The following is a 21,605-nucleotide window of genomic DNA, read 5'->3' as shown; positions in this document are numbered from 1 at the left end:
CAATCTGTTATTATGGCAACTACACTTATGTACAATGTACATATATTCACTCATTGTGCACATATGAATCCATTAATGGGACTTATGCACATAAGAGGAGAAATTTCTTTTCTTGATATGGTGTAGTAGACAATCTGAAATTATTTTTTTAAAAATGGGAGGAATCTTGTATTTGTAAGGTGTTCTGACCTGTTGGAGTAGGGTTGGGTTACACACACACACACACACACACACACACACACACACACACACACACACACACACACACACACACACACACACACACACACACACACACACACACACACACACACACACACACACAATCTATAATATTTTATAGAAAGAGTTGTCTTTTTATTTCTTCTTGCTGTTTTTTATGGTAATAGTGACTGATAAAGCACACCTTGCTATCATCTGTACTAAATTATCACTTACCCTTACAGTGAGAAAGTGAGGTGAAGATCTGAATAGAAAATGATTTCTCAACTAATATGAGAAATCGCAATACATTAGAGATTCCATCAACTTGAAATCTAGCCATTTTTTAAAAAAAGTTCATTAAGAATTGTAGATACTACACCTGCCCCTGTCAATTTCCCTTGCTGATTTATTTTATAATCACTCTTTTCTATGATTTTAAAATGTGTTTTTCAGTTTTGTTACTACGTGAAAGAGCCACACAAACCTGGGGTAACTAAGGGCTTGATTTTCAGAACTGCTGAGCTTCCACAGCTCCTGTCCATTTCAGCTGGAATTGTGTGGTTACCTGGCACTTCTGCAAATCAGGCCTTTAGGCCCCAATTCAACAAAGCACTTAAGTATGTACTTCAGTCTGATAGAAGACAAATGGGACTTGAGCACATGCTTAAAGGTAAGTCCATGCTTAAGTGCTTAGCAGAATTAGAGCCTAAAAGACTACATGGTGGAAGCAGTGAAACTGACAATAAGCAAGAGGCTGTCAAGCACACAAAATAAACAGATCATTTTAGCCTCTCACTATCCATTACAATAGTCTTAGGTGTTAATATTGCCCCAGTTCTGCAATTCACTGCATGTGGGCACACCAGTATGCCTGCACAGAGCCCCAATGAAGTCAGTGTAACTATGCAGATGCAGTGTTGTGCTCCTGCATAGTGAATTGTGTGATCAGGAGGTTAAAGTTGGGGAGGGGGGGAGAATTCCAATAGAAATGTGATTTTAAGTCTGTATTTTTAAATCACACTGAAAAATGTCCAGGGAAAGTGTGGGGTTCCTAACAGAAGAATGTAAAGGTATCTTTGCATAATTCACAAAGAAACTTGTATTGGTTTTATTTCTGAGTTGGTTAATTCTCAATAGTAATATCAATGAAGAACATTTATAGGTAGCTTCCCTCTCTTTCTCTCAAATGAATTGGTTGTCACCAACTAATTAGATAAGGATAAAGAATTCTCATAAAGAAATACTGATAAATGCTTTTAACATTTTGTTTAAAAGAAAACTCCTCTGTGAAATGTTCTTGTTTTTAAAATGATACTGTCGAGGATTTCAGAAACAGCGTCTGTTAAAATGTTTATAATCTGGTGGGAAAATTCTGATTCTAAATCTATTTTTTTACCATCTTTTACTATCTATCATTTTTCTGTACTACCCATCACTGTAGTATTAAAGTCACTGAGAATTTTTTTAATATAGCCTCTGTGACAGGATTAATTTTGTTTGGCTACTTCAAAGTGAGCAAAAAGTTAACTATTCCCAAGAGCTATGTTGACGCATGAGTAATGCTTCTATCTTAAGCAGCAAATACAACAGTTTGAGTCATGCTGGGGTATGTTTCATAAAAACTTTAAGAGGAAATCAGAGTTTATTCAGTGGACAAGAAGAGAATCATCTCTGGGTAGACTGCTGTTTTCATGAACAAAAGAAATTAAAAATAGTCTGAAGTACCTGAAATTGTCCTTTTATATTTAATCATTTCTGTTTTGAGTATTTCAGTATATTGGTTTTCAGTCTGGTTCATGGAATACATCCTGGTGCTTAACACAGCTGCTTCTGTCATATTGGAAAAACATTTCTCAATCTTCAAGCAGTAAAATTTCCTGCAAATTATGGGCTTGTCTAAGACTCCCTTAGGATTTCCCAAGAGAAGAGATACTTTACTTTCAAAGTCCTTTGATAAGGGAAAGGAAATAAACAGCTGAGATCCAAACTGGGGTGGGGATGTAAATAAGCAACTTCTTACCAATTCATTGCATTAAACTGAGGTTATTTTAGCTGTTGGCACAGAAAGAGTGATATTTTGGCTGAGTTTGAGTCACTGTTTGAATCTGACAATCGAATAATTTTGGGGACATTTTATAACCTGTGTAATACAGGACATCAGAGTAAATTATCACAATAGTCCCTTCAAGTCTTGGAATCTGTGCATCAATAACCTCTTCTGTGTAATGAGTGTGTTTATTTCAGCTGTGCATCCCTTACTTTGGGAGCCCTCTACAAGAAGGATTTACACAAGCATTCATTGGGGACATGGCTCACCCCCCAGAAGGAAAAGTCTTGACTATGGCCATCAACTGGGGGATGAGTCCATCAGATATTGAATAGGGCTTAAACCCTGAAGATTTTGAGTCTGCCATGGCAGCTGGCACCTTACCCTAATGTACCAGGATGGAGAATCTGTTGGGTTTTTTTTCCCGGAAGCATCCAAATTACAGAATTAATCAAAGATAAGAGGGCAAGGGCAAAGAAGTATATCTTAAAACGATTTATAAAAGATGAGTCTGCAGCAAGGAGAAACAGCAGGTTGGACATTGCAAGATTAAATCTTGCTGTCAGGTGCAGTAAAAAGGAACTAAAATAGGGTCATGACTGAGCCACTCATGCCTGCTCACAGAAACATGAGGCAGCACAGGGTCGATGCCTGGCCCCAATGTACAGTGCTATTAAAAATGTCATCGTATTTATTTTCGCTATCAGAATTAGGCTATATGCTCAATGCTCAATTAATGTTCAATTAATGACTTGGATAATGGAATGGAGAATATGCTTGTAAAAAGTTGCAGACGACACCAAGTTGGGAGAGGTTGCAAATGCTTTGGAGGACAGGATTAAAATTCAAGACCTTGGCAAATTAGAGAACCGCTCTGGACTCAACAAGATGAAATTCAGTAAAGACAAGTGCGAAGTACTACATTTAAGAAGAAAAAAATCAAATGCACACTACAAAATGGGGACTAATTGGCTAGGCAGCATTATTGTTGAAATGGATGCGGGGCTTATAGTGGATCGCAAATTGAACATGAATCAACAATGTGATGAAGTTGTAAAAAAGGCTAAAATGTTGAGTGGGTGTATTTACAGGAATGTTGGGTGTTGTATGTGAGTCACTGAAGATAACTGTCCCGCTCTACTCAGCACTGGTGAGGCCTCAACTGGACCATTTAGTCCAATTCTGGGCACCACACTTCAAGAAATATGTGGAAGAAACTGGAGAGAATCCAGAGGAGAGCAACAAAAATCATAAAAGGTTTTAAAAGATAAGGAAAGATTTTTAAAATAGGGCATGTTTAGTCAAGTAAAAAGACTGACATCTTCAAATACGTTAAGGGCTGTTATAAAGAGGATGGTGATCAATTGTTCTCCATCCCTACTGAAAGTAGCACAAGAAGTAATTGTTTTAAACTACTGCAGGGAGATTTAGCCTAACTATTAGGAAAAGAATTCTAACTAGAAGGGTAGTTCAGCACTGGAATAGGCTTTCAAGGAAGGTTGTGGAATCTGCCTTATTAGAGGATTTTCAAGAACGGGTTGGACTAACAACTGTCAGGGATGGTCTTAAGTTTATGCGGCACTGCCTTGGTGCAGAGGGCTGGACTTGATGACTTCGCAAGGTCCCTTATGGCACTACAGTTCCATAATTCTGTGTTGTGCAAACTCTTCCTTGAAGGGTTTAAAAGCTAACCACGGCTAACTAGAGCCCCTTTGACTTCGCTCGGCTTCCAGGCCGCAGTGCAACAGGCGATGTGAAAAGGTCTCGCGATGATTGTGTCCCTGCGGTTCCAAACCAGAGGCACACGCTGGGAGGGCAATGGACAGCACCAAGTGCCGTCTTGCTCTTGCTCGGTGCCAGCCCCTGCCTGCCTGCAGTTTTCCCTGCGGCAGCCGGACCAAGGCAGAGCAGCTGCCGCTAAAATGAATCCCGGGGCCTGGTTACCCCCCAGCCTTCCTCAGTGCCCAGCCGGGAATCCCTGGCAATGGGCAACGCACCCAGCCGCAGGCGGGGCAGGCCGGGCTCTGCCTGGGTGACTGGGGCTCACCAGCCACTGTCCCTTGCGTGCGGGTGAGGGGGAGCCCTGGCGCCTAGGCCGGGCCTGCCGGGTTCCGGGTCTAGCCGCCCCTAGAGCTGCTGCCCAGGCTGCACCTTGGGGCCAGGGGGAGGAATTGGCGGGAGCCTGCTGGGCCCAGCCGCCGGCTAGGGGGGGCCGGCCCGGGAGCTCCCCCTGGGCGGGGCGGGGCGGGCTGTGAGGGGAATGGGGCCAGGGCGCCGCGGGCCGGCTAGGCCGCGGGGGGGGCGGTGGCGGAGCGGAGCCGGATGTCCGCTGGCGGTGGATGGTGGCAGCCGGCTGAGTCCCGTCCCGCCCGCCCACCCGCCCGCGCGGCAGGCAGCGGGGATGGCGTTGGCGGAGGCGGCTCTTCGTCGCCGGCTGCTGCCCTGGCCCCGCATCGTGCTGTTCGGGGACTCCATCACCGAGGTACCAGGGCTGGCGGCCTGCCCTGCTCGTTCCCGCCGCGCCGGGCGAGGGGCCGGGCCTGAGGCTGTGCTGGGCGCGGGGGCTGCCGGGCGCGCTCCGCTGTGGGGCTCCCCGTGGTACCGACCAGCCGCAGCCTCAAGGGCGCCACTGTCCGCCGCCCCATCGGCACCCCCTACGCTGCCTCCGTGTCCCGGGGTCCGTACGCGCCCCTTTCCCCCGCGGCTGTGGCCCATGCACCGCCCCAAGGGCCCGTACAGCTCGTGTCCCCGTGTCCATACACCCCCCAGGGTCTCATACAGCTCGTGTCCCCGTGTCCATACACCCCCCCCCCAACGGCTCCGTAGAGCTCGTGTCCCCGTGTCCCATACACTCCCCACCCCACGGTCTCATACAGCTCGTGTCCCCGTGTCCAGTACACCCCCCAATGGGCCCATGCACCCTCTCCCAACGGTCTCATACAGCTGGCTAGGCTCTTGTAATGCTGATGTAAAACTGATTTGATCCACAGACTCCCTGGTAGCTACTGTAAGTGGTTTGTCAGATTGGCCAACCACCTGTGAGAGGCAGTTCTAATCTGTTGTATTGTGGTTTGAATTTTCAGTGTGCACCAAGTCTGTTAGGTACTGGCCTGGGCTGTGTTAGACTGAGCACCTGCCATTGATTAAGGTTATTTTTAACCTTAAAATAAAAAATGATACCTATGTAATTGAACAGGAGGTGTGTTCTGATCTGGAGTCCATGTGGCTACTGAATAGTTGTAGTTCTGGCTCCCTGAACCTGCCTGTGTGGGTGGCCTGGGCAAAGTATTTAACTGCTGGAGGGATTTGCCAGGAATTCTGTTTTACTGTAAGAATCAATATAGGTTACATGTTGGGGCTTCAATCTATGTGGCTGATTGTGTGGATCCTTAGTGCTTTTATTTCTGGTTCCGTCTTCAATTACATAACTTCCCATTGAGCATTTTGCTATGAACATTGCTTCATAAAAACGAGCTCTCTGTTGGTTTTAACTAATAGGGAAAAGAGGAAATCAGCTGCTCTCTGCCCTCAGACACAGGGTGATGGGACATATCTGAGGTCAAAATTCAGCACCTGAGCATTACTTTTTCTCTTCATTAGAGAAAGCATTTCAGAAGCCACCTGTGTGCTGGTACATTGTGAGTGGATTCAATCCCGCTTTGCATCAATTCTGTAAATTCATGTACTAGAAGTAGTTAACTGAGAATCTCAGGAAAAATATAGCTGTGACCAGAAAGAGAGCCCAAATGCAATACATTCTAATTGGCCTAACTGCCTGATCAGTACAGTTATAAGTGGCAGTCTGGCTCTCTGCATCCAAGATGAACCCCAATATACATGTAAGAATTACATTTCATACAACCTACTGTCTACTCAAAACTGATTATGATAGTGATTCATTTCTTAGTATGACGACTTTCTACGTGTGTCCAATTGGCCTGTGTTATCAGTTGGTAATTACTGTTTGGCTATAAATTAAAGCTAATTAAAAATTAGATTTGTATATAAAAGGATTTTCTAGCCTAATGCAAATAGATTTTCAAATAGATGCACGTCTGGTTTTTAAAATTTAAAGTTTGTTGTTGTTTATAAACATTTCCCTGCAATTTTTGAAAGGCTGATTAGGATGTGACAAAGTGAAATAGGCTATAAACAGAAATGCGAATGATCAATTGTCATTATCCAAACTGAGCAGTAAAAAGTAAACAAATGATGTAAATAATAAAAAGTAAATGTGATTCATTTGGTTTTAATAATCTGAGACATAATTAATAAAAGATACAGAGGTTTGGTAGCTGTTAAGGAATCCTTTTAAAATACAGTTAACAGTTAGGAGTGTCACTTTAAGTATTAGGTAGAGGATACACAGATCATTTATATGAACTGCTCTGCAATCTGAAATTAAAGCTACAGGTCCACATTTAGAAATGATCAGAAAAAAATTGTTGGCCTCAATCATGTATTATGTCACTTGTTACATATTTAGTTGATTTACTTTTGTATGGCTTGATCCTGCACAGTTCTTAAACCCACAGTGAAATAAGTGATAGTTTTGAGACTGGAGGTACAGCAGGATGTGTAGTTCTCCTGTACTGTTCCCTAATGCAGTAACAAAATGTGTGGGGATTGGGCAAAGCCAACAGCAACCTTAGGGGCACACTAATGGCCTACCCTTCAGAAGATGAGAGGCCACAGAAAAAACAAAGGCCAGTTAAATATAATGGGTGGGGAGAAAGGGAAATAAAAATGCAGAGAGGAAGTGGAGTGATGGGTGTCATACTAAATCGTTATCCTAGATATGTTTTAGTTAATGTCTAAACTGTGTCCCTTTCCTTTAGTTTTCCTTTCAGGACAATGGTTGGGGAGTGTTGCTTGCTCAGAAACTGGTCAGGTGAGACTTGTCAAAGTTTGTATTTTAAATGTAATGTTTAGGATGAAAGAAGACCAAGCAGCTTTCTTCAAGTAGATGATTTTCCTTTAAAAAAATATCAGCATTTATTTACTTATATTTGGATTTGTAAAAGGATAATATGGAATGCCTCAGTACTTTCTCCTTCGGTATATGTAAATCCTTATTGAAGTCTACTGCAAAGGTTGAGTAAATACTGCCCTGATTCTTCATTCAGAGCCATGCATATAGATCTTTGTGTCCACATGAATCAGATTGCAGGATTGGCATCTATATATTTAGACTGAAACACTACAATATACTTTATACATACACTACATATATTAAAATATCCCAGTGTCTACTGTGTAATCTGGTTGATTTTAGAGGGATAGAGAGTCTCAAGGCAGGTGTCCAGATTGAATGTTTTAAAATTTCCAAAGTTTTGCTCTTTGAAAGGGATTGTCGTCTTGTTGTATGTGTTCATTTCAGAAAATGTGATGTTTTAAATCGTGGACTGTCAGGCTACAATACCAGATGGGCTAACATAGTTCTTCCCAGATTGATCAGCAAAAGTTCTGATGCTGAAAATACTATTGCAGTTACTATCTTCTTTGGTGCTAATGACAGTGCTTTAAAGGGTAGGTTAATTTTCATTTTTTCTCTGTTGTTCTCGTTAAACAAGTTTTTAAAAGTGTATTATGTCAGATAGAGATTACCAAACAGATTGGGACACAAAGGAGTTAACATTTTCTCCTGGTCCTGCTCCATGAGTTCTTTTTTTACAGTGCACTCTTGATTTTTTTAAAAAATGAGTTTACAGAATTAGTGTACTGTTAATCATCTAAATTTCATATGTACTTCTGGTTTTTGTTGTTCTTTCTCTGGCCAAATATTCATATGTGAGGGACTATGGGGGAAATTTTCAAAAGGCACAAATAGCTGTTAAGTATCTAACTCCCATGGACTTTTAGTTGGAATTAGGTGCCTAACTGCCATTTGTGCCTTTTAAAATAGCCTTGTAATCCACTGGCTGATGGAAATGTGAGAAAAGAGACAGCAGAATGCCTTTCAGACTCTGTTAAAGGTATGTATACTAACATATATAAATATTCTAATGATAATTGTAAAGTCTCCAGTGGGACCATCCCTCTGTAGCATCCACACTTTTTGCAGCAATGAATTATTGTGGGCTGTTATATATATTTAGTCTGCAAAAGAGAAGAATGAGGAGGGATTTGATAGCAGCCTAGACTGCACATAGCAGTCAAAGCCCTGGTTGGGATGATATAGCTGAGGTTAGTCCTGCTTTGAGCAGGGGGTTGGACTAGATGACCTCCTGTTTCTAATATTCTATGATTCCTGCAATTTTAAATTTTAATGTATTTACTTACTTTAATTTGTAATCCATTGTCCCATGATGAAACTTATAGAGAGTGGATAAACACAGTCGTAAACGTCTCAACATTTCTGGTCTACTTGTATTGGCATTGTGTATATGGCTTGACATTTTTTTTTAAATGTTTTTTGACATGTTTTCTAATACCTTTTTTTAATTAATTAATTTAAAAAATCATTTTTTTTCAGGCTACATTCACTGCTTGTCTATATGGAACAGAAATGTACACAATGGGGACGTGATTTCTAAAGCACACAAATGTGTTGCACACTAATTGGTCTGTACAGTATTGTGTTAAAACGTAGTAGGGAACTTTAAGTGCACACCAGCAGGGTCTACAGGAACAAGTTAGTGTGTAACACATTTTTCCATTTTAGAAATCACATCTTGTGTGCATTGCAGCTCCATGTAGACAAGTCTTAAGAAGTAAAACCATCTTCTCTTCAGTTGTTGTTTTAAGTGGATAGGAAGTTATTTACTTGCAGTTTTTCCTCTGTCTGGCTCCTATATCTTGGATTTTCCTGTGTGTCATTTTCCCACCACATCTGATGAATTTATGACTCATGTAGAATTTCATACTGAAAATAAGCAAAGCATCCACATTCGTATGCTGTGTAAATAGGTATTGTATATAATTTACAATGGGCATCTTGATTTTATATGAACAATACATTGTTTCTCCCCTAAACAGATGTGAATCCTAACCAACACATTCCACTGGATGAGTATGCTGGTAATTTAAAAAGCATGGTACAATATCTGAAGTCCGTAGACATTACTGAGGACAGAATTATTTTGATAACACCACCACCTCTCTGTGAATCAGCTTGGGAAAAAGAGTGTATTGCCAAAGGTAAAAGTTTTGGGATAAAAAGAAGTAAAAAGTTGTTAGTGTATGTGTCCAAGTTGCTGACCTCCAAACTGACAAAGGATTTGCTTTGTCTTTGTGCCAAACTGCATGTGTATTCTCTGAGCCAATGGAAAGAGGCTGCTGGTGGATCTGCTGAACATCTCTGGAATATCCATGTGGACAATGATCGTTAATAACTAATAATAGTTAATAGTTAATAACATTCTTTTAAAACTGTAGTTTTAATTGGGCTATTCATTAATATAACTGGTAGGAAAAGCCACACTTAAAAAATTTAGGGTTTATCTCAGAACTTTTTTTATTTATATAAAAATAGTGACGACAATATTTAAGCACTGGGTTCCTGTATTATTAGACTATATAGATGTCGTAATCTGACAATTTAGTGTCTTAACACCCTTTGCATGATACACCTTGGATCATTTCTATGCTGTTACAACATATTCCTCATTTATCAGGTTAAGCAGCAATAGTCCATCTTATGCTTTATTTCTGAAAAGTACAGTTCTGAGGCTACCAAGAAAATGAATCTCTGTCTGAGGAAAAAGTAAAAAGTTTAATTCCTTATGTAAAGCACGAAGGATTCTTTCTCCAAGAATCAGGCAGCACAGACAATATTGAAGAGGTTTATTCACGATACTGGAAAGTCTGATAAATCAGCTTCAACTTCATCGTGTTATAGTGGTCAATTATATATACTTTCTTATCACTTACATAGTACGTTTTAAATTCTTTATCTATTCACTTACAAATACAGACATTGTCCCATCCAGAGAGAACAACAGTGATAATGGTTGTTACATACATGCAGAGGCCCTTTTAATCACTCTGCTTACATCAAAGATGCTAGGGTTACACTCGGGGTGGGGGTAGGGTGGAGGAAAAAGGGAGGGGGTCCTTACAGATACGTGGCAGATGAGACAGAAATTCTAAAAGCAAATGTGCTGTTCTCATTGGAATTAGAATCACTAAGAGGACATCTGGCTTCCTGAGCCATCGGATGCTTACACTAGCCCTTGTCCTTAAGGATCAGGTATGCTCGTTAGCCATTTACATGAGTTTAGACTTACAGCTTGTTAGCTGAGAACAACCTCAAGCCTTACACTTATCAGTTTCTCCCTGTACAGTTCAAGTCGCTCTTACAAGGGAGACATAACACTGCTTAGTTACTGGTGCGGAGTCTTCCTGAAGGCTGATACTCAGCTGGTGTCAATTGTCATATCTTCATTGACTTCAGCTACATCAGTTTGCAACAGCTGAAGTGCTGCCCCGAAATGCTCATCTATGTCTACACTGCAGAGTGAAATCGATTTCATTTCAGTCGACTTTCACCTGCCAAACTTACGAAGTCGGAGGCACGTGATCACACCACGCGCATTGCATTGGGGGTTTGTGTCCCCACCAGCCGTGCTTGCATTGATAATCAGAGCAGTGCACTGTGAGTAGCTATCCCACAGTGCAACTACTCAGTGTCATTTGGGAAGATTGGCTTCCTCCATGATGCAACATGCTTCGTCCCCTCCCTTGTTGAAAACAAAGAGATGAACGTTTTTTTCACACCATTTCTCCAAAACCATCTCTGCCTCACACATGCCGGAGAGGCATGGAGCCCGCTCAGCTGTGCACTATCATTGTGAGCATCACAAATACCTCATGACTTATCCTGCAGTATTTTCAAGGCTGAGACAGGAGGTGCAGTGTGGAAAATTGCGATGTTACTGAAACTGCCCTACTACAAGCCATAGAGTGAAACAATTCCTGTTTGCTGCAGGCTGTCACGCAAAATCTTCAGTCAGTGGAGTGCCAGTTCTGGTCCCGGGAAACAAGCACAGACTGGTGGGATTGCATCGTTATGAAGGTGTGGGGTGGTGATCAGTGGCTGCAGAACTTTCATATGCAAAAGGCCATTTTCATTTAACTTAGTGCAGAGCTGTCCCCAGCCCTGAAACACCTGAATACTTGCTTGAGACCTGCTCTGACAGTGAAGATGTGAATGGCTATTCCTCTGTGGAAGCCAGCAATGCCAGACTGCTACTGGTTAATTGGGAATCAATTCGGAGTTGGTAAATCCACCGTGGGAGCTGCTGTGATGCAAGTGTGCTGGGCCATGAATAGACTTCTGCTAAGAGTACTGACTTTGGGAAATGTGCAGGAGATTGGGAACCCCCTCAGTGGGGTTCCCAAACTGTGGTGGGGTGATAGATGGCACAAATATCCCTATCTTAGCACCGGACCACCTTGCCACAAAGTACATAAACCAAAAAGGATACTTCTCATCAGTGTTGTAGGCCCTTGTGGATCACAGAGGACATTTCACTGACATCAATGTGGGTGGTCTGGAAAGGTGCATGATGCACATCTTTAGGAACTCAGGTCTGTTAAAAAAGATGTAGGCTGGCACTTTCCTGATTAGAAAATAAATATTGGTGATGTTGAAATGCCAATAGTGATCCTGGGGGATCCTACCAACCTCTTGCTCCCCTGGATAATGAAGCCCTACACTGGGCACCTGGACAGCCAGAAGGAGCATTTCAATAATATGCTCAGCAAGTGCAGAATGGTGGTGGAATGTGCATTTGGCTGCTTAAAGGTAAGATGGTGCAGTTTGCTCCCTAGGTTAAACCTCAGTGAACGCAACATACCCACTGTTATCTCTACCTGCTTTGTGCTCCATAATGTGTATGCGAAACAAAGGGGGAAATGTTCCCTCAGGGTTGGGTCGTGGAGGGTGATAGGCTGGCCGCAAATTTTGAGCAGCCAGATTCCCGTGCTACGCAGAGAGCTAACTGCGGCGCGTTGTACCTCAGGAAGCATTGAAAACCTGTTTTTGCAACGAACCGCAGTAATGTATGTCTCAGTGCCATACCTTCCCATCCCCCACCCTAGCACCATCAGTCCCCTTCCCCTTCTTTCCCCGCCGACAATCCTCGAGCTCTCAATGAATAAAAAGTAATGTTTTTTAAAGCAGTACTGTTTTACTGGTGACCTGTTACAGTGTGGGGAAAGGAAGATAATTTAACATTCTCATAAGACTGCTTGGCTATTCAGATCAAAGTGTGACTGCAAACAGCAAAGCACACACATTCCCAGTTCTTAAAGGGGCCATCACTTCTTTCTTATCCCCTCCACTGGCATGGAGTGGAGCACGTACTGCACCCTGTTCAACCTCTTCCTAGAGCGTTTGGGGGTGGGGGCTGATATGAAACAGCTTGTTGTTTGAGTGTTTTGCAGGGGCTGCAGAGGAAGTCTGTCCTGCTGCTGCTCTTCCTGGAGCTCTACCAAAAGCCTCAGCATGTCAGACTGATCCCTCATAATATGCAACAGCTCCTGTTGCATTGCATGCTCCTGCGCTGATTTTCAGTTTTCCATGTCCATGTTTAGTTTCTCTGGCAATGACATCCTGAGCTCAGTGTCAGCAGCCATGGAGGCATTCATTAGTTCATTGCACATATCATCCTGAGGTGTTTTTTTTTTCTGTTTTCTAATCTGGGAAAGGCGCTCCGCAGGAGTGGAAGCTGGGGTGAAGGCCGAGGTGTCCACTGTAAGGCAAGAAAAACACAAAGTTGACATTGTTAGCTGGCCCCATGGACAAAAAGAAATGTTACAATGTAAAAAGAACTCCCTTTCATATTCACAAGGCAAAGCCAAACCCGCATACCAATCAGTACCTATTGCAAGAGTGGTGTTCCAGCCAGGGTAAGTAATGAGCCCTTGCATCCATTATAGGGAAGCCTTTGTAGCACTAAATTCCCCATTCCACACTTAACCAAGGAGAAGGATCTTTGGGATGGTAAAGGGGAGCCCAAAGACTGGTTTGGGAGGAGGTAATCCAAAGGGAGTTGGTAGAGTGTCACTGGAGAAAACATAGGGGCACCCATTCCTGGACCCCTAACAACCATGCCAACAATATCATGGCTAGGAATTGTCTGTGTTGGGGCCCAGGACACCATCCATGGCAGGGGACTAACACACAGTGACTATATTGGTCGGGTACTATAAACTTGCGCCATCTTCCCTAGGTGACCATTTCTGATATCAGTCTCCTGAGGGTAACCCAGGTGGAAAGGGAAGTTTTGCTGCAAGCATCTGGGTACAGGCCTGGCCCTTATGCTGCTATGCTGTGTTCCACAATGATGCCTGCTCATTTAATAGCAATGGCGTGGAAAAGTGTCCTACTGTGGTGGAAGAAATAAGGCTGCCCTCCCCAGAAATCTTCTGCAAAGGATTGCAGAGTACCTACATGAAAGTTTCCTGGAGATATCCACGGAGGCTTCTCGGCACATCTCTGTGCACATAGTCTGTTCCAGGGGCAAATCTCTGCTTCCGTAGACCAAAACCCAGGAAGAACCCCATCGACACAAAAACACAAACTTTTTTTCCCACAAATAAGAAGCTGGACTGGGGACATAACCACAGAAATGCGATTTGCTGTACACACTCACCAGATGTGCCTTCCCCCAGCATCTCGGTCAGTAATGCTGTCCTGTGTCCGGCTGGGCTGCTCTGGGGTAACAAACAGGTCCTGGATCTCAGGAAAATGGATACCTCATTTTCTTGCGCCATTCTCATCCTCATCCACAGAATCCTCCTCAGAAATCCTGGACTGGGATTCTTCGGAGGTATCAATGCTGGGGCACAGTGGTGGGAGGTCACTGCTGAGAACTGCATGCAGCTCCTCATAAAAGCGGCAGGTCTTCGGTGATGAGCCAGAACGATTGTTCACTTCCCTAGTTTTCTGATATGCTTGCCTCAGCTCTTTGATTTTAATGTGGCACTGCTGCGTGTCACTGTTGTGCCCCTTCTCCAACATGCCGCAAGGTATCTTCTCATAGATATCTAAATTTCTTTTGCTGGCTCGGCGCTGAGCTGGAGCAGACTCTTCACCCCACAGGCGGATGAGATCCAAGACCTCAGGTCAACTCTATGCTGGAGCATGTTTGGGGCGTGCAGTTGCCATGAGCAGTTCAGTTACAAAGCTCTCTCCATGCTGACCAACCAGGAAATGAGAATTCAAAATTTCCCAGGGCTTCAGGGGAGGGGCTGTTTCCTGTGTATGTAGCTGTGGTGCAGCAGAGTGCAAATGTCCAGAGCGGTCACAACAGAGCATTATCGGATACCTTCTGGAGACCAATGACATTGATTTATGTTGCGCTCTGCCTACACTGATGTTCATTTGACCCATATAATTCGACTTCAGCACTATGCCACTTGTGGAGGTGGTTTTATTAAGTTGCATTTTATCGTGTTTTTGGTCGGGGGAACTGATGTGCCAGTGGTGAGGCATACTTTGTGGTCGACCTACATTGTCAGTGTAGCCCAGGCCTGTGTTCTGACAGCCTGTGCAGTGGCCCACTATTTACACTTTTTAAAAACTTGCTGCATTTGCCTTATTCCTTCTATATCGTATAGTGAATACCTGGGGGATATTGCAAGTACAGAGGTACAGTTTAGTTAGCTAAGACCAAATTTAGAAAGGTTTGAAGACAACCATGTATTTAATTATGATGGATCCATTTCTATCCAGTAACACAGCAATTCCATAGAATAGCTACCTTTCAATCTACATAGGACATTTTAATCCAGTAGGGCATTCCCTATGTTTCTATTCCAGAGAATGAATCAATGGTTTAGGTTTGACCTAGCTCTTATATAAGAGCACAGTGATGCCTGTCTCTCTTCTCCAACTGGAGGAGGTTACTTTTGAAATGTGATCATTTCTGAGCGTGGAAAAACTTCCATCTTTAATGTTGTTTAGTGTCTCGGCTGCTTAGATAAAGATGTATGTGCAATTAAATTCAGTATCTGTAACCCTATAGCATCTTATTGAAGTTGTTCTAAACAACATTTAAAAGCACTACACAATAATGTATGATTGACTGCTGTGCTCACAAAGCTTAACATATAACTCTTATTCAGAGTCACACTCATTGCATACAAATTCCTAGCCTTTCATGATCTTTTGTCTAGGAAGACAGACAGAGGGGTTTCAATGGAGCACAAGAGGTGGAAGCTGGATTGGATAGGGTCTAGGATGGAATTGGAAGAGAGGGACTCTAATGATTGTAACCAGCACATTCAATGAGTACAGAAATGAAAGGGAGGTATGGTGCTATTTAGAGAAGCAAGTGGGGTTAAGAGTTGGGGGAAGGGTGATAAAATGAGAGTACATAAAGCATATTTATATCATGAAGGGAAGAGCCAGAGGAGAGTGGTTAAGAAGAGTATGGAGAGGATGAGGAGGGTGCATGGGGGATTAGAGGAGGTCATTGAGGTAGAGTGGAGGGGTTAGAGGAGAAACTTTTGCATCCGTGACAGGGAAGAAGGAAGAGACAGTTGTAGGAGGGAAAGAGAGGCAAGCTGAGAGGATGGGGAGGGTCATGTCATCTTGTCAGTTTTCTCTTGGAAGAAATCAACATGATCATGGCCAGAGAGAACAGTGGAGGCAGGAGGAGGGGGGAATTTGAGGAGTGAGTCATAGGTGGTGAAAAAACATGTCTGGGATTAAGAGAGTGGGTTTCAGTTAAGTTGGAGAAGTAGAGTTGTTTAGCTAGGAAGATGTCAGAATGGAAGGAGGAAAGTACGACTTTGTAATGAAGGAAGTGGCGGAACATTACATATAGGGGGAAAAAAGCTGTGTGATCATGAGGGACTTCAGTTTGAGTGAGATATGCTGGAGGTTTCATGCTCCCAGCACTAAAACAGCCTTGGAATTTGTAAACATAGGTGACAATTTCCTAATTCAAAAAAGTGTTGCAGCCAACGATAGAATTCTTTATTAGACCTTGTCTTAACAGATAAAGAGGAACTGATCATAGAACTAAAAATTAATGGTAGCTTAGGTACAAGTGATCATGACTTGATCACATTTATAATGTACAACCAGAAGAAAGCCCAGACCAGTAATGTAGGCCCGCCCACCCACCTGGTGCTTTAATAGGGCCAATTTCACAAAGCTGAAAACAATTATGAGTCAGATCAGCTGAGGAAGAATTTAAATCAGTAAAATATGAATGATAATTGGTAATCGTTTGTGTACACCTTACTAGATAGCCAAAAATCCACAATCTCACAACTGAGGAAGAAGATTGTGCTGGAGAAGTGAGGGCAACTATAAAATATATAATATATAACAAATAGAAAAAAAGGAGAAGTTGATAGTAATAAATATAAATCAGAAGTTAGGAACTGTAGAAAATTGGTATGGAAAATAAAGGGACAGAAGGAGAAATCTATTGCCAGTAGAGTTAAAGACAGTAAAAGAACGAGTTTTTTAAAATATATTAGGAATAAAAAGAATCCTGACAATGTTATTAGTCCATTACTTGATAGAAATGGTAGAATTATCAATAATCAAAAAAGTCAGAAGTGTTCAATAAATATTTCCATTCTGCATTTGGGAAAAAATAGATAATATAGTCTCATTATATGGTGATAACACTTTTTCCATTCTACTAGTGATTCTGGAGGATGTTAAACAGAAGCCACTAAAGTTAGACATTTTAAAATCAGCCAGGCCAGATAACTTGCATCCAAGAATTTTAAAAGAGTCAGCTGAGGAGCTTGCTAGACCATTAATGTTAATTTTCAATAAGTCTTGGAGCAATGGGGAAGTTCCAGAAGACTGGAAGAAAGTAATGTTGTGCCAGTTTCTAAAAGAGTAAATGGAACGACCTAGATAATTTTAGGCCTGTGAGCCTGACATCGATCCCAGGCAAAATAGTGGAGCAACTGATTCAGGACTCAATTAATAAAGAATAAAAGGAGGGTAATGTGATTAATGCTAATCAATATGGGTTTATGGAAAATAGATCCTGTCAGACTTACTTGGTATGTTTTTTATGAAATTACTAGTTTGGTTGATAAAGGTAATATTTGTGATATAATATACTTAGACATCTGTAAGGCATTTGATGTGGTACTGCACAATATTTTGATTAAAAATCTAGAATGATGTAAAATTGACATGGCACACATTAAATGGATTTAAAACTGGCTAACTGATAGATCTCAAAATGTAACTATGAATGGGGAATTGTCATTGAGCAGGTCTGTTTCCAGTAAGGTCCCGCCGGAATCAGTTCTTGGCCCTACATTCTTTAACAACTTATAAATGACATGGAAGAAAACAAAACCATCACTGATAAAGTTTGCAGATGATACAAAAGTTGGGGGAGTGGTAAACAATGAGGGCAGGTCACTGATTCAGCTTGATATGGATCACTTGGTAAACTGGAGGCTATCACACAATATGTGTTTTAATATGGCTAAGTGTAAATATATACATCTAGGAACAAAGAATGCAGGCCATACTTATAGGATGAGGGACTGTATCCTGGAAAGCAGTGACTCTGAAAAAGATTTGGGGGTTGTGGTGAATAATCAGCTGAACACAAGCTCCCAGTGTTATGCTGTGGCGAAAAGATCTAATGCCATCCTGGGATGCATAAACTGGGGAATCTTGAGTAGGAATACAGAGGTTATTTTACCTCTCTATTTGACAATGGTCTGACTGCTTCTGAAATAGTGCATCTAATTCTGATGTCCATAATTCAAGAAATATGATGATCAGTTGGAGAGGATTCATAGAAGAGCTACAAGAGTAATTAAAGGATTAGAAAAACATGCCTTTTAGGGATAAGCTACATAGAGTGAACTCTTTGTCTAACAAAGAGAAGGTTAAGGGGTACTTGACTAGTCTGTATCTACAAGCAAAACAAATTAATAATGGGCTGTTCAGGCTAGCGGAGAAAGATATAACACAATCCAATGACTAGAAGTTGAAACTAGACAAATTCAGACAGAAAATAAAGTGTAAATTCTTAATTTTCCAAGGGTCATGGTGAATTCCCCATTACTGACAATTACTAAATAAGATTGGATGTTTTTCTAAAAGATCTGCTGTAGGAATTATTTTGGGGAAGTTCTATGGCCTGTGTTACATGGTTAGATGGTCACAATGGTCCCTTCTGGCCTGGGAATCTATGAGTAAGTCATCCTGGCCATGGGATTTCTGCCAGAGATTCTTTGTAATGCTAGAGTAGGAGCAGAGGAAGTGGATGTTAGAGGTGAATCAGAGCGGAGGGTTAGCAGTACGAAACTCGCTCTGGGGAAGAAGGGCAAAAAAGTCGAGGCTGGAGAAGAGTGAAGGATGGAGAGAATCATCAACCATACCAGTGGAAGAGAAGGCAGGAAGGAGAGGGCTGACAGCAGATGAAGTCATGATTGTGGATGGAGAAGTAGTCGTGGAAAGGCTGAGTGACAAGGTGTAAGGGGGGAGGCCTCATTTTAAAAAAAAATGCTTTTCAGTTTAATGAGACCCCCAAGGTGGGTGAGAGAATACCTTTTATTGGACTAACTTCTGTTGGTGGAAGGTACAAGCTTTCGAGCTACACAGAGATCTTCAGATCTGGGAAAGGAAACAGTGTCTGTTCTAAATACACATTGGGACAGATTGTTAAGCAGAAGGCGGTTACTTCAAATGAAGTGCATAATTGAGGGTTAGATTGTTATAGCAAAGTTTCATTGCATTGAAATAGAGGAGTTGGACTATAGGATTTTTGGTGCTAAGGCCCATACAGCATCAAGTTCTGTACAATTGAATATTGCATCTGACACGGAGCAACTGATTTCTAATAAATTTGCACTTTATATATACTCTTATCCAAGGATGTCAAAACATTTTACCAAGACAGATAACTATTTAGCCTTATTTTACAGAGGGGAAGCTAAGGCAAAGAGAAGTCCAGTGTCACCCAAAACATGGATGACAAGTTTGTGACTAGACCTCAGATCTCTTAACTCTGTTCTATATGTTGGTGGCATAGGAGCATCATAAACAGTTGTAAACAAGTAACGCAAATTTGATGCACATAGGCATTGGACAAAAAGCACTGGCTAATGGCAAGCATAACACAGAACACAGGGGCTATGCTATGTTCTTACACAGCTCTGCCACTGTCTCTTAATTCTCACCTGCCACACGTCTTCTGAACCAAAGTTTGTATTCAAATTAATCTCTCAAAAATCAGCAGGCTGCAACAGAAGATCTCTAAAGACACAGATTTAGCTCCCAATTACTTAAAAAATGTAAAGGTTCAAATTTTAGTTTGAAATGTTTAACATTCAATAAATATAATGTACAATAGACAGTGACACAGCTTGACTTAATTCCTGTATTCTAGTTCAGTTAATATTTTCTTAACTTCCAATAGGTGACAAATTAAACCGTTTCAATTCTACCACTGGAGAATATGCCAAGGCATGTGTTCAAGTAGCTAGAGATTGTGGGACTGAGGTACTTGATCTGTGGACACTTATGCAAAAGAATAATCAGGTATGATATTCAGAAAAGAAGATTGTGAAAATGCTGACTTGTCTTGTGTAAAGCATTATTTAGGAATTGAACTGTCAACCTTGAAAAATAAAATCGTGCTATAGTTTACAGTATTTGGGAGGAAACATAAATCCAGAATACTTTGTGCTGGTCTAGGAAAATGCTTAAGGTGATTTATTTAAATACAACTGAATATTGTGTTTGATTATCAGACAATAATATATGGCTGCTCTAAATTAATTGGTCTCCCATCCTTCCTTTATAAAGGCAATCAGACAGCAATTGCACCCCATACTGTACTTTGCAAGAATATTTGCATAAATAGCCTTCCTGAAAAGTAACTGTCTGACCATCACCAGAAGCTGAATTTAGGCCAGACTTTCAAAAGTGCAGTGCACCCAACAGCTCTTATTCTGACACTTATAGGCAGATTTTCAAGAGCTCAGTTTTCCATCTACTCAGCTTTTTAGAAAATCTGAGCGCTTACTTTGATCAGATTTGAGCTGTTTTGAAAAACTTGGCCATAACCAGTAATTCTGTTGAGACAAATGGAGTAGACTCAGTATTTTAGTTGTACCAGTTCATCAGCTGATAGTGACATAAACACAGTACATTTACCTGTCTTTTTATTCTTTCATAATCTTGGAAAAGTTTCTTAAAACTGAGATGGATTAAAAACGACATTTGGTGACTAGAGTTTATTTATGAAACAGTAGTATGAAATTAGCTGTTCTGATCCTATATTGTTTCTTAATTTGAATAAATCTTTAACTCCCCCTTATAGGACTTCTCTTCCTATCTATCAGATGGACTTCATTTATCAGTAGTGGGAAATAACTTTTTAGCAGCTCAGCTTTGGTCCCTGCTGGAAAAGAAGATTTCCATGTTACCTATGCTGCTTCCTTACTGGCGTGATGTAGATCATCTAAATCCTGAAATTAGCCTTTGTGAGAAATCCTGCTCTGTAACAAATTGACCAAGTCTATTAATGGACAGGAGAAAATGTGTATTAAGCAAAATACTCCTAATGTTTTTCTTAGAAAAGATAATACTGATGTAAGCTTATGGAAAAATAAAATTACCTTTAGACCTTCCTTGGTGTGTTTATTACCATTTTCTCAATGACTGAACGTATTAACTGTATATATCTGCCAACTGTAAAGCTCCGTTGGACAGTTTATTTCAAGTGTAAATTTTGAACTTTGCCAACCCAAACCAGTACTGAGCTTCAATATTGTCATTACTGACAAAAGTTTTTGAAACTTTCACTGGTGTGGTGCAGGACATGTGCTCAAGGACAGTCGAAAATCTCACGCAGCTTTGGATGGGTAACATTGAATTCTTTGCCCCTTTGGTTAAGAACCTCCCAGTCACGAGATTCTAAACATTTCAAATTATAGAGCATCAGCATCTACTGTCTGGCAGAGTTTTCTGCAAGTCCTGTCCCTTCTTAAGTGAGGTTGTGAAGTTAAGCAACATTCAGCGTGGCTAAATGTGTCATTACTAAACAATCCCAGCTCCTAGTGTCAAAGAATTTTAATGGAGGATGCTGCAAGTCAGAATTTAAGAAGCTAAAAATAATACATCTGCAATGGGAGCTTAAGGACTTCGGCTTATAGCAAAGAGCCACTTTCAGTAGTTTAGCATTATGGAACATAAAAACTACGTTACCTGATTACTTCTTTTGTGGATTGGTTTACATCCCCTGTGTAATTGAAGGGACTTAAGTCAGAAATTACTTCCTGTGCTTTAGCCAACTTTTTTATACCTTTTGCAGTCTGTCAATCAGTACACCCTAGTGTTAACATCAGCCCCTAATCACAATTGCCTGCTTGATCTACTACTACACAGAAAAGATTGTCA

General features: G+C 41.4%; 1 protein-coding gene across 3 annotated transcripts; it reads left to right on the top strand.

The window, feature by feature from the left end:
- Window positions 1-4,614: 4,614 nt before the first annotated feature.
- On the top strand, window positions 4,615-20,836 carry IAH1 (isoamyl acetate hydrolyzing esterase 1 (putative)). Of its 3 annotated transcripts, XM_067544786.1 has the most exons (6): window positions 4,615-4,733; window positions 7,090-7,142; window positions 7,632-7,780; window positions 9,230-9,391; window positions 19,621-19,742; window positions 20,527-20,836. In XM_067544786.1, the coding sequence occupies exons 1-6, from the start codon at window positions 4,653-4,655 to the stop codon at window positions 20,716-20,718; spliced, it is 759 nt and encodes a 252-aa protein (XP_067400887.1). In that variant the 5' UTR covers window positions 4,615-4,652; the 3' UTR covers window positions 20,719-20,836. The 3 variants fall into 3 exon arrangements, with proteins under 3 accessions (XP_067400887.1, XP_067400890.1, XP_067400889.1); XM_067544788.1 differs by lacking the exons at window positions 4,615-4,733; window positions 7,090-7,142 and adding an exon at window positions 8,157-8,226 and having other exon boundaries at window positions 7,646-7,780; XM_067544789.1 differs by lacking the exons at window positions 7,090-7,142; window positions 7,632-7,780 and having other exon boundaries at window positions 4,640-4,733.
- Window positions 20,837-21,605: the final 769 nt, after the last annotated feature.

Source organism: Emydura macquarii, unplaced genomic scaffold (assembly GCF_026122565.2).
Source record: "Emydura macquarii macquarii isolate MOO-44397 ecotype Brisbane River unplaced genomic scaffold, CSIRO-AGI_Emac_v2 contig_1027, whole genome shotgun sequence".
In the NCBI taxonomy this organism is placed as follows: domain Eukaryota; kingdom Metazoa; phylum Chordata; order Testudines; family Chelidae; genus Emydura; species Emydura macquarii.
The sequence above is the reverse complement of the archived record's forward strand: the minus strand, read 5'-3'. Positions and strand labels throughout refer to the sequence as shown.